Below are 10,565 nucleotides of genomic sequence, written 5' to 3'. Positions count from 1 at the left end.
CAAGGTGTAAAGACAATAGGCAAGGTGGTTCATAATATACTGCTGAAGTAGATCTACTCTTTTGGGTGGTCCGTGAGGTTTTTTTTTATTGGTTAAGTGGTCCTTGGTCTGAAAAAGTTTGAGAAACACTGTTCTAAACCACACCACAGGACATCATTATTAAATGGGATGGGGGGGGGGGGGGGGGGGGGGTAGGGGCGGGCTTAAAGAATATGTGACTTTAAGTCTACTCTGAAACAAAAGTTAAATGTGTAGAATTGCTTTCCTAGTTTTGAGTGACATGGATCACACCATGCCATGGATTATAAACCAAATATGAACATTTAGTTCACAATTAATTAGTATTTTAACAATAAATTTGTTCAAGTTGTGGCTCAGACTAGACCTCTATCCATAACTTCTAAAACCTCCAACAATGGCCGACTCTGTCTTCTCTTCCGTCTGCAGTGCTTCCACACAAAATAATGACATCTTTTGTCCCGTTGCTACTTGGAGGTCATTACTTGGGGACTCCCATGGAACCTAGTATAATGCTGCAGCTGGCACATTTTTGCCGACATGTGGATGCCCATATGGACTAATGATGGTGGGGCCCAGGTGGACCAGGCCCTCATGGTGAGAATGAATGAACCATGATGGGCTATTTCTGCATGAATCAGGTAGGTCATAGATTTGGCACCATGTGGATGTGTGTAGGATGCCCTAGCTACAATTATTTTAGACTTCAACCTATGAAAGATGAATAATTATTTTATGTATGTATGGGTGTGTGTGTGATGTCATATATTAATGTTAAACGCATAGTGCTGTGAGTTTATGTGGGAACGTGTGCTTTTATCATATTTGTTCATGTGCTGTGAATGGTAATATACTGTATGCATACGCCTTTTCTTGGCTAGAGAAGACTTGGAAAAACAAGACCTCATCTTAGTCCAAGAGAAAAAACTGAATGGAGTGATTGTATATGTTTTTGTATGTGGGACTTTTTTGGAGATGAATCAAAGAAAATCAAGACTATTTCGTGGTTAATGTTTGTGTCTAGGCCTATATAATAATCTTGTGTTGCACAATAAATAGGGTGTGAATTTCTCCATATGTCTAATTAAAAAGTACAGTATTTTGATTTCTCTAACTGTTTGCCCACTTGACAATGGCCTAACCACACAAGGAAATGTCCACTACCAAATTTCCAAACACTGCTTGAGGATAGTTTTTAAGACACCTGGAATCTTCAAGAGTGCAAAACAAAACAAAAAAGTCAAAGTGCATGAAAATCTCAATTTGCAGTAAAGTCAGAGTTCATGTCTTGTCTGGTACAAACAGACTGAGATCAAGGAAGAAGGAAGTCTGAGATTACACAGCAATATTAGCATTTCTGGCTGCAGATGCCAGCACACTACACAAAGTGAACAAACTCGGTAAGGAGAAAAGAGGAACACCTGCACTCACCCGCAAAATGGCAGTGGGTCATATTTCTTTTGTTTGTTTGTTTGTTTGTTTTAGCTCTGATACTGTGGAGACAAAGACCTAGTATGTGAGTGGTGAAAGTAATAGCTGTAGGCTATTTGGGATATCATCCCAATGGGGATGAAAATTGTCTCCTTTGTTGGTCGTTTTTCACAAAGATGCAATTGAGCTTTTTTTTTTTTTACAATTTTCTCATATTTCTTGATTTCATCTCAATAAAAGTTTATTCATATTTCTTGTGAGACAAATAAAATATATTTTCGAGACCAGCAATTTCCCTCTGGGATTGTGTACCAATGCCTTTTACACGTTTGATGAAGTATGTGTTTGTGTGTCCCTTCAGCAACACAGTGCATGCGCTGACCTGCGAATCCCACGCTGCGTTGGGCTGTCCCTCTCAGTTGTGCAGTCCACTTTAATAGCAAGTGCAATATACAGTATATGTGGTGAAACCTAAAACCCACCGTGAATATCCACGCAAATGTTGCTGCCTTGTGCGCACTGCTGCATTTGATCTGTGCAATGATAGCCTATTTCATATTTAATTATCCGTGCCATATCTGTAGTTGGACCATAAAGAAAAGATGATGATGCTAGGCTCATAGGATGCTGTAGGCTACCTGTGGTGCCACCAGAGGAGCCCGTCTCTATGGGAACACAGAAGCATGAAAGAGGCGAGGCGGGGTTTCGCCGCATCAGCCTAGGCTGTGCTCTGTGTGCATGTTCTTTGACAGGCTTTGTCATCGCATTCTACGGGTTACGTCGACAGCCAAATATTAAGAGGGGGAGATGGCCGAGGATATAAAAATTCTGAATGTAAGTGGCTATTTATGGAACCCTTTGGTTATGTTGTCATTTTACAATAGGCTTAGCCTTTTTTTTTTAAATATTGAACAATCAATGGATTTGAATGATTGGATGATTTTCACATATAGGGTGTTTTTTGTTTATTATTGACGGTCTTCTTTATTAATCAGTAGGCTACTCAATATTGAGCCAAATTAGTGTTTTAGCCTACCTCGGGGATTCATTTAAGTTTATGGAAGCAGAGCTATTGATTTAATGTCACGTTCACCCATAAATTGTTAGGCTATAGCCGTTAAAACTATGGGTTGTAAAATGTGATGCCGGGTGTGGACCGTTTCTCTTTCTTCTCAGGAGGAAGAGTATGTTGGAGATATCAAAGGAGGACTGAGACCGACTATGAGGCTGACGGTGATGGGCATTGTTCATAAAAATGCTAAGAGGTAGGGCCTGTGCCAATCTGGCACCTCTGGATAATGAAGTGTACATGATATCAGGATGAGCTGTGGAGACCTGATAGAGATTACATTTGGCTCGTATTCGGGTTAGCCTACTCAAAGAGGTTGTCAGATGATAGTATGAATTTCTGCACGGCAGTGAACAGCTGAAAGTCTGCAGGCAGATTAGACACAATGTAGGGTTTGTAGCCTACTGTGCGGCACAGTGTCTATGATCAACAGGAAATACTGTGAACGTTGTGTCAATGTCCCTTTGACTCCCATGGTGGAACAATTCCGAAAATTTGTAGGCAACCAAATTTGGTTAAAGGGAGTGATGCGTGTTCATCCTTATTTTCATATTTGGATTTGAACTTTTGACATTTATTGCACAAATCAACGTCCACAGTCCCGTGGTCAAATTATAGCATAGGCCTAGCACAACACACTCATCCAGAAAGGGGGAATGTAGATTCCATTTAAGGCTTGGGAATTACTTGAGATACCATCGTTTCCCACCACTTCAGAGTCTGTCTCCAAGGAAAGTCACTAAATGTTTGCACAGTGCAGTGGCAATGGAATCTTTATTAGCTGTTTTGTTTTGTAAACAGCCAGAAAAGGGATACATAAATAGAACAAATAAAACACAACATGGCGAGACTGAAGATAATAATCACTTTGAACATGTCTTTAGCGCTCACTTAGGAAAAAACATTTGGAAATGCGCAGAAACATTTATTTTTTTAAAGTGACGTTCAATATAAATCCTGTAGAGGTCGCTGTCATACGCCAGACAAAGCAAAAAATGTGCAATCCTTGCACATCATGAAATCTTAGATATGGTGTTTGACAGCTTCACTGCTGCTATCTGACCTTTGCTGATCCCTGTAGAATGGTGGTGTCTGTGGCCTGTCAATCCGAGGAGGACAAAGAGGGAGATGTTGGCCTCCAGGTGACCATCAGCTTCGGGGAGAAGGCTGTGCTGAGGAATGCCCGGCTGGAAGGCAAATGGGGTTCCTCTGAGTATGCCCTGTCTTACTTCCCCTTCACAGCAGGAGAGCCATTTAAGGTACACAGTGGTCAGATTGATCTCAGTGATAGATACATTTGTAAGTGCATGGTGCAAGAATTGATTTACTGCTGTATTGTTTGGAGAGAGTATCTGTGCCTTTCATATTGTTTGACTGAATGTCTTTCTTTCATTATTCAGTTTCTTTCATAAGGCAGTTAAGTGATCTTGATTCAATAATTCAGTTTAATCCCCCATTCCCCTCTGTAAATGTAAATCAGGTTTCTCGGCCAAGTATACTTGTGCATTTAAGGAATTTGGTCTCTGCATTTATCCCATCCTCTTCTTGTCCGCTTCTATTCAGATGGAGATCTTGTGTGAGCACCAGCAGTTCCGCATCCTGGTGGACGGTCAGCCCCTGTGTGGATTCACCCACCGTCTGAAGCACCTAGCGTCCCTCAATTCTTTGCGGATCATGGGAGACTTGCAGCTCACTAAAGTGGCTTGAAGAAAATGCCCCGAGAGATAGTGCAGCTTGGATACCTGCAGTCCTTGGCCCCAATATTGTGTGAGATGAAATGAGATGAATAGCAGCCCCATAGTTGTTTTTGGTTTCCATGGCACCCGTGATATTATACATGAGCAAAGTGCCTTCATATGATACTGTACTTTGGTCTGACTAATGTACACAGATGGTAGGCTGAGATGTAGTCATTGAAAATGTGAAATAGATTCCCTAGGGTGAATCTTTAAACAGTAGCTAGCACAAGATTTTGTTTTAGATGGTGAAGAGTGCTTTGTCTGATGTAATGTTTCTGAGCATATATATATATACCTATGATGCACAGAAATGTTTTTCTTTTCATGTCATTTAATGACAATACTTGTTTACCATAGAAAATAATACTTTAAATAATACCTCTCCCAATAATAGATAAAATAAATTCCAGCGCATTAATGAATTCAATTGAATGTACAGCATTTGCCTTATCATTTGACCAACCAAATGGCAAGTCTGACACGATGACAATAATGATGCTTTGATAGTGAGTAGAAAATAGCCTGCAAAGTTTTTTTTTTTTAACTTAAGATTGTAAGATCCGAAGTGCTGAATGTCAGGCATTATTGGTGCTATAATCCATATTCTGCTGCAGCAAGTCATATGTAAAATGTAATCACTGAATGTTATTTCTTGTATTGGCTCATTCATTTTGTACGTACAGAGCTGAGTGGAATGACATTGTAATCATACTGAAATGAGCAAATATATCTCAAACTTTTTTCCAAATCTGTGGTAGTTGCTGTGTGTTCTATTCATATGTCCGTAGGTGTACCATGTACAGGTCAATCATAATGATGTTGGCTATAAGTCCACATAGTGATGTTTGATACCATGGATGGCATCTATCTATCTATCTATCTATCTATCTATCTATCTGTCTGTCTGTCTGTCTGTCTGTCTGTCTGTCTGTATGTGTATTCATGCAATGTTTTGTGGTTTTCGAAGTGTGAAACAGGTATTAATTATACTCACCGAGTATAACGTATAGATGCATTAGTATGACAGTGTAATTAGCCGTAAGATGTATCTTTGTTCTTATAAAGAGGCCACAGATACCAGTGGACCAAGTTTTTCCATTGAAGAAAACAATTTAATTTACGATAAGTTGAGTAGTATCTACATAAAAGTCAGTTTTAGACAGTAGCTTAGGTGTCATGATATTGCTTGTAACATTCATTGAATGCAGTCATTGTCACTGTAAAATGTACAGTATAAAGAAGTTCAACAGATTAAATCATATCGTCCTCCAACAGCAGAAATGATAATGGACATCTACTCTAAAAGTATCTGTGGGTACTTTGTGCTGTCCGACACTAGAGTTCATTTTCTACAGTGTCATTTTCATGTCAGCTGCTTGATTGCCTCTATCCAGTCCATCTCCTCCTGCTTGGTTGGGGCCTGGATGTAGTAGTCTTTGTTTGATTGAGTGATGATCTTAAAGAGGTTGCCTTGGACCTTCCCCTTCACACCTGGAGAAAAAAGACAAACAGTCAGAGGCTCTTATTACATGTGCTGAACTGCTTTTGTGAAACACATACAGTTGTTCATGACTCAAAGTACTTAACAATTCACAATTCTCAGAAGCACAAACACACACACACACACACACACTCACACTCATTTAACACACACACACACCAGCAGCACACCTGTTGGGTGGGGCTGTGATGCTTATGACTCACCTGAGGGCACACCGCTGTCGTTCAGAGCAGAGACCAGGCAGCCCCGCAAACAGAAGCCGCCCACAGGGTTGAGGTCATCCTGTATAGTGAGGTCACAGCCAGGAAATGAACATAAGTCAGAACAAAACCAATAACAAGTGTGGGTGCTAAAAAAATGACACCCACTAAGTCTTTCTTAGAAGAGTACTCATTTTCTGGTAACCAATACACAGTGATCTGTTGTTTCACCACTATAGATTTTAGGGATTTAATACCACACTATACACACCCAATGGGGAATAACCTTCCCCACCACCTTTTAAGGCGATGATAAGGGAGACCTATTGTGATGATTAAAGATATAAGAGTGTGAAATAAGTGCTCACCTTGGTAGGGTCATAGTAGTGTAAGTATCCTGGATCTGCCCTCAGCACAAACAGTCGCACTTTCCAGTTCTTCCTCTTGTGTCCCTGAGCAACAGATATCAACCAATCAAGGTCCAACACCTGAGAAATCAGCCACTGACAAGCAACAGCTTCATGCCAGCCATCAAATACTGCTACCACACCAGTGCTTACCTGTTTCAGTAGGAAACCTCTCTTCTTCACTTTGCCACTGAGCTCCAGGGTTGACAGAGATGTTTCAGCTTTCACGCTGCCCCTCTTCTTGAAGTTTTCAGACTGGTAAGAGAAGATACAAGGTATTTATAAATAATAACAAAGTGACATAACACAAAACCTCTTACATTATTTTTTACAAAAACAAGATTGGGTTTATTTCTAAGCTGGAAGAAAAAGCTGAAAGGCTTTTCAGCCAAAAGGGATCTATAAAATGCTAATCTGCTGCTTGTTCTACTACTTGTGTATTATGCATGCTGTAAATGTTCCCTATTTACCAGATGGAAACCATAAAAACAATGGATGGATGTAACAAAGAAAGATTATTAGAGTCCTTCACAAATGACTATGTTGGTATTTCTTGGCAGAGTGGGTTTGGGACACCAGACACCACTTCTAAGCCTCCTGGAGGTGCCTAATTCACCGGATCGATAAAGGAAAGTGCCTGCTTGATAACCCCAGTGAAATGCTCTCAAAGGCTGTTCTGTTAGTGATGTTTTTTTGCCCACAGAGTTTGCTTTGTTGGTCATTTTGTTTGTGATGGCAAATAGGTTTGGTTGTTGATGGGCCGCTGTGTGGAATCCCCAACCTATAGCATGAGGAATTGAACAGCTCTCCTGTGTGTATCTGAAATGACCCCACTCTCTGCACTACTGGGTATACAATAATTGGAAACCCACAAGGGAAGAGAGGAGCCCTGGAGACACTCACAAAGCTGTAGAGGGCTGTGGAGTCGTCCAGAAACTGCTCGCCAAGGGCCACATTGCGCAGGGCCTCCACACTGCACACCCCAATGGGCCTGACGTAGCCCTCCTCCAGCAGTGCTGAAGCCAGCGTCACCGACTCCACCCGCGTCAGAGCCATCTGCATGAACACCAGCCAGTCCACCACTGCAGAACCTGCAGGAAAACACACACACACACACACACACACACACACACAGGAAATACATGGTCACATACACCTCGTTACACCTACACCACATTGACTTTTGTTACATAAATAGCCCTGTTGCTGTTATCAACTGGTTGCAGGATGTCGGTATAGCTGAAGAGGCCACCTCCGTGTACAGAACATATGGCTGAAGATGGCCAGCAGCCACCAGCAAATGGGCTGAGAAACCCAGTTGAACTGCCACTCAGTCAGGGTTGTTTGAGGAAGTCTTTACTCATTCTGTTTTTGAGGCGTATTTTGAAGTGTATCTGTTGTCATCTCTCTATTTACATGTATGGAGTATGGAGGTCCACAACCAATACTAAGAAGAATTTAATATATTTTCTTGTCTATCACATGGACATTTTTAACTCTCATCTCAAAATGTTATTTGTTTTGTGATGGAGTTAAAAACACTCACAGGCCTTGCACTTTGATGCCCTTGGGCCTGAGAGTGAAAGCAGACTCACCAGTGAAGCAGTTGCTGAATGAACTGCCATGTTCCACTTGACTGGTCATTTTGATTCCACTGTGCACATCATACATAGCGTCCACCACCTCACTAAAGACACATATGGAGGGTATGACGTATCCATTACACACATTATTTATACTTAAACACACATAGACAGTTATATGGACAGACACACACACATGCATATAAAACACTCTTCTGTTAATGCAGTGCTTTACTCAGAAAAACAGATAATCATCGTTCCAAAATCAGCAACAGCCCATCAGACCTGAAAGTAATAATGCAGGGCTTACCTGAGGTTGACGTTATGGAGTTTGAGAGAGCTGGACCCTTTGCGTTGTGGCTGGACTGGGGTCTCAGAGCCTGGAGACTGACCATCAGCACAGCGGAGCTTCTCCACCGCTGCGCCGATGCAGGCAGCCCAGTCGTCACGCTTCTCCCGTGAGCAGGCCTCCAGGAAGTACTCATCCGACGTGTGTGTCTGGAGCCTCAGAACCAGCTAAAGTGTGTGTGCACAACACATGCAGAGAGAGACAAACCCACACAAGCATACACACAGATGGAAGAGAGGAGAACTGGTCACAACACTATACATGATGGACATACACTTGCAAACTACTGACCATTTACAGTACATAGGTAAGGTCTAAGGTCAGGATTTTCAGTGTTGAGAGGTCTATGACTTCATTTTACCATAAATTATGAAGGTGTGAATGGGTATGTTTGTCTCTTCGGCATCAGTTCATGCATGCCCCACACATCCCCACACATTTCCTCTGATGTAATCTGACATAATTGGCACTTTATGGGGAACATTAACTTCCTCAGGCACTGACTGGTCTGAAGTAAGCCTTTAAAACTCCCAGGAGAACTTGTTTCAACAATAACGCAAATACACACTAGGTAACAATCTGTGGTTCTCTGTGCCTCTCTTGGCATCTATAGACCTAACCCACATACCTGTCTTTTTCTACTGCTGAGGCTTGCTGTTGTGTATTATAGTAAAGGGATTTGGGGTACTTACCGGCCTGTTTTCCTGCTCTAAGAATGGACAGGTAATCACACATCCAGCCAGAGGAATCGTTCCACGCTTAGAGGAATCTTTTTTACCACCCTCGTATTTGTAATACATTAGCTTATCTGGCAGTAGTACAAACCAGCGAGCTTTCCAGTTTAAAACCAGGTGACCCTGTGACAAAGATGAACAGGTCTAGAGTCAACACAAGATCCATTTGCTACCACACATGAGTTCATCCACCTACATCCACATACTAAAGAACAGGTAAGAAGAGAAGATACTGACCCGCTTCACTAAAAATCCCTCCTTCAGGACCGAGCCATTCTGCTGTGTATCCATTGCCTGTGAGATGTGTACTGACTTGACACGGGCACTGCTGCTGTTATGAGGTGTGTTCAAATTCCCCAGGAAGTCCGTCACCAGCGCCTCCACGCCCAGCCGACTTCATGACCTCAGGGCCCAGCTGACTCAGATCCAGGGAGAGATAGCAGACAGAAAGTCCCAAGGTGTGTCTATCACCTTTGTGTTGTAAAATATTAAAACTGTTACATTTGTTTAGAACACTTCCATTGCTTAGAATAATGTCCATTATCAGTATACCATACATAGATTATATATATATATATATATATATATATATATATATATGTATATGATACATATGGATACACTGTTTTAGTTCATGATTATGAAGAGTGTGTGAATGTGTGTCTGAATAAAATAACTGTTCTATTTACATCCTGTCCCTACAGCGGAGTGAAGTTATTTTCTTCACCTTTAAGGTGTGGCTCTGTTCACCCTTCAGGCTGTGTTTAGTTTTGCTAACTAATTAGTTATGTATTGCCATTCTTTAATAATACAGTTACATAATGAAACCCTTGATGCAATGTGTTCACCATTGAAATATTCTGATTGTGTATCATATCCTGGGAATCTGTTATTTGTCCTTTTGAATTCCTATATGGAAATGCCATACAACAGGAACCCACAGTGCCGGCTTGTCGCAACAAGCCTCAAGTCAAAGCAGCCATCCCTTCACACTGCATGAAAGCATAAGTGTAGGATTCTCTTCCCTGAAAACAGATGTTTATGTTTATGTTTAAAAATAACTGTACCATGCAGTATATGTGTATGTAAACAATCAGGCAAAATGTAAATCAGACAAAACAAAAATGTCTGTTTACGCTACGCTCTGATGACTGGCAGAGGTGACTTCATGCTGTCTAGGATGAGTAACATTTGTGTGAGGCATCATTCACAGAAGTGTAGTGACGACACAAGAGGTAGACCACAGTGTTTACATAACACATTTCTTTCTTAGGTACAGCATATTGGAAGTAAAGTAGACTCTACAGATATCCAATGACGTGTATTGGAATAATATTTTTTGAAAGGACAAATATATTTTAGCCAGAACATATCTGAAGATCTAGAGTAGTTCAGTAGTAACAGTCCTTCTTACAGAGTTAGCACCTCTGTGGTTTATTAATCCCCCAAAAGGATTAATCAATTGTATTAATAAATATATTAAATGAGATACTTAATGAAGTATCTCTCGGTCTATCTATCCATCAACCCTAGT

General features: G+C 41.1%; 2 protein-coding genes across 2 annotated transcripts; one reads left to right on the top strand and one right to left on the bottom strand.

Annotated features, from left to right (window-relative positions):
* The first annotated feature begins 2,167 nt into the window (after nt 1-2,167).
* On the top strand, nt 2,168-5,005 carry si:ch211-10a23.2 (uncharacterized protein LOC567812 homolog). The gene is made up of 4 exons (XM_042073125.1): nt 2,168-2,283; nt 2,626-2,714; nt 3,600-3,777; nt 4,082-5,005. The coding sequence occupies exons 1-4, from the start codon at nt 2,257-2,259 to the stop codon at nt 4,223-4,225; spliced, it is 438 nt and encodes a 145-aa protein (XP_041929059.1). The 5' UTR covers nt 2,168-2,256; the 3' UTR covers nt 4,226-5,005.
* Nucleotides 4,883-9,349, bottom strand: plek2 (pleckstrin 2). The gene is made up of 9 exons (XM_042073123.1): nt 9,269-9,349; nt 8,990-9,154; nt 8,259-8,464; nt 7,961-8,052; nt 7,269-7,456; nt 6,519-6,620; nt 6,327-6,410; nt 5,962-6,040; nt 4,883-5,748 (listed from the first exon to the last, which is right to left on the bottom strand). The coding sequence occupies exons 1-9, from the start codon at nt 9,320-9,322 to the stop codon at nt 5,621-5,623; spliced, it is 1,098 nt and encodes a 365-aa protein (XP_041929057.1). The 5' UTR covers nt 9,323-9,349; the 3' UTR covers nt 4,883-5,620.
* Nucleotides 9,350-10,565: the final 1,216 nt, after the last annotated feature.

This window comes from Alosa sapidissima, chromosome 19 (genome assembly GCF_018492685.1).
Source record: "Alosa sapidissima isolate fAloSap1 chromosome 19, fAloSap1.pri, whole genome shotgun sequence".
Taxonomy (NCBI): domain Eukaryota; kingdom Metazoa; phylum Chordata; class Actinopteri; order Clupeiformes; family Clupeidae; genus Alosa; species Alosa sapidissima.
The sequence above is the reverse complement of the archived record's forward strand: the minus strand, read 5'-3'. Positions and strand labels throughout refer to the sequence as shown.

What these genes read in the sequence shown, in the direction of transcription:
- si:ch211-10a23.2 (XM_042073125.1), top strand. Translation starts at nt 2,257, where the DNA reads ATGGCCGAGGATATAAAAATTCTGAAT. An exon ending in GTTCATAAAAATGCTAAGAG is followed by an intron (nt 2,715 to 3,599) that starts GTAGGGCCTGTG and finishes TGATCCCTGTAG; the next exon opens with AATGGTGGTGTCTGTGGCCT. An exon ending in CAGCAGGAGAGCCATTTAAG is followed by an intron (nt 3,778 to 4,081) that starts GTACACAGTGGT and finishes GCTTCTATTCAG; the next exon opens with ATGGAGATCTTGTGTGAGCA.
- plek2 (XM_042073123.1), bottom strand. Translation starts at nt 9,322, where the DNA reads ATGGATACACAGCAGAATGGCTCGGTCCTGAAGGAGGGATTTTTAGTG. An exon ending in AGGGATTTTTAGTGAAGCGG is followed by an intron (nt 9,155 to 9,268) that starts GTCAGTATCTTC and finishes TCTTTGTCACAG; the next exon opens with GGTCACCTGGTTTTAAACTG. An exon ending in ACTACTATGACCCTACCAAG is followed by an intron (nt 6,041 to 6,326) that starts GTGAGCACTTAT and finishes CTCACTATACAG; the next exon opens with GATGACCTCAACCCTGTGGG.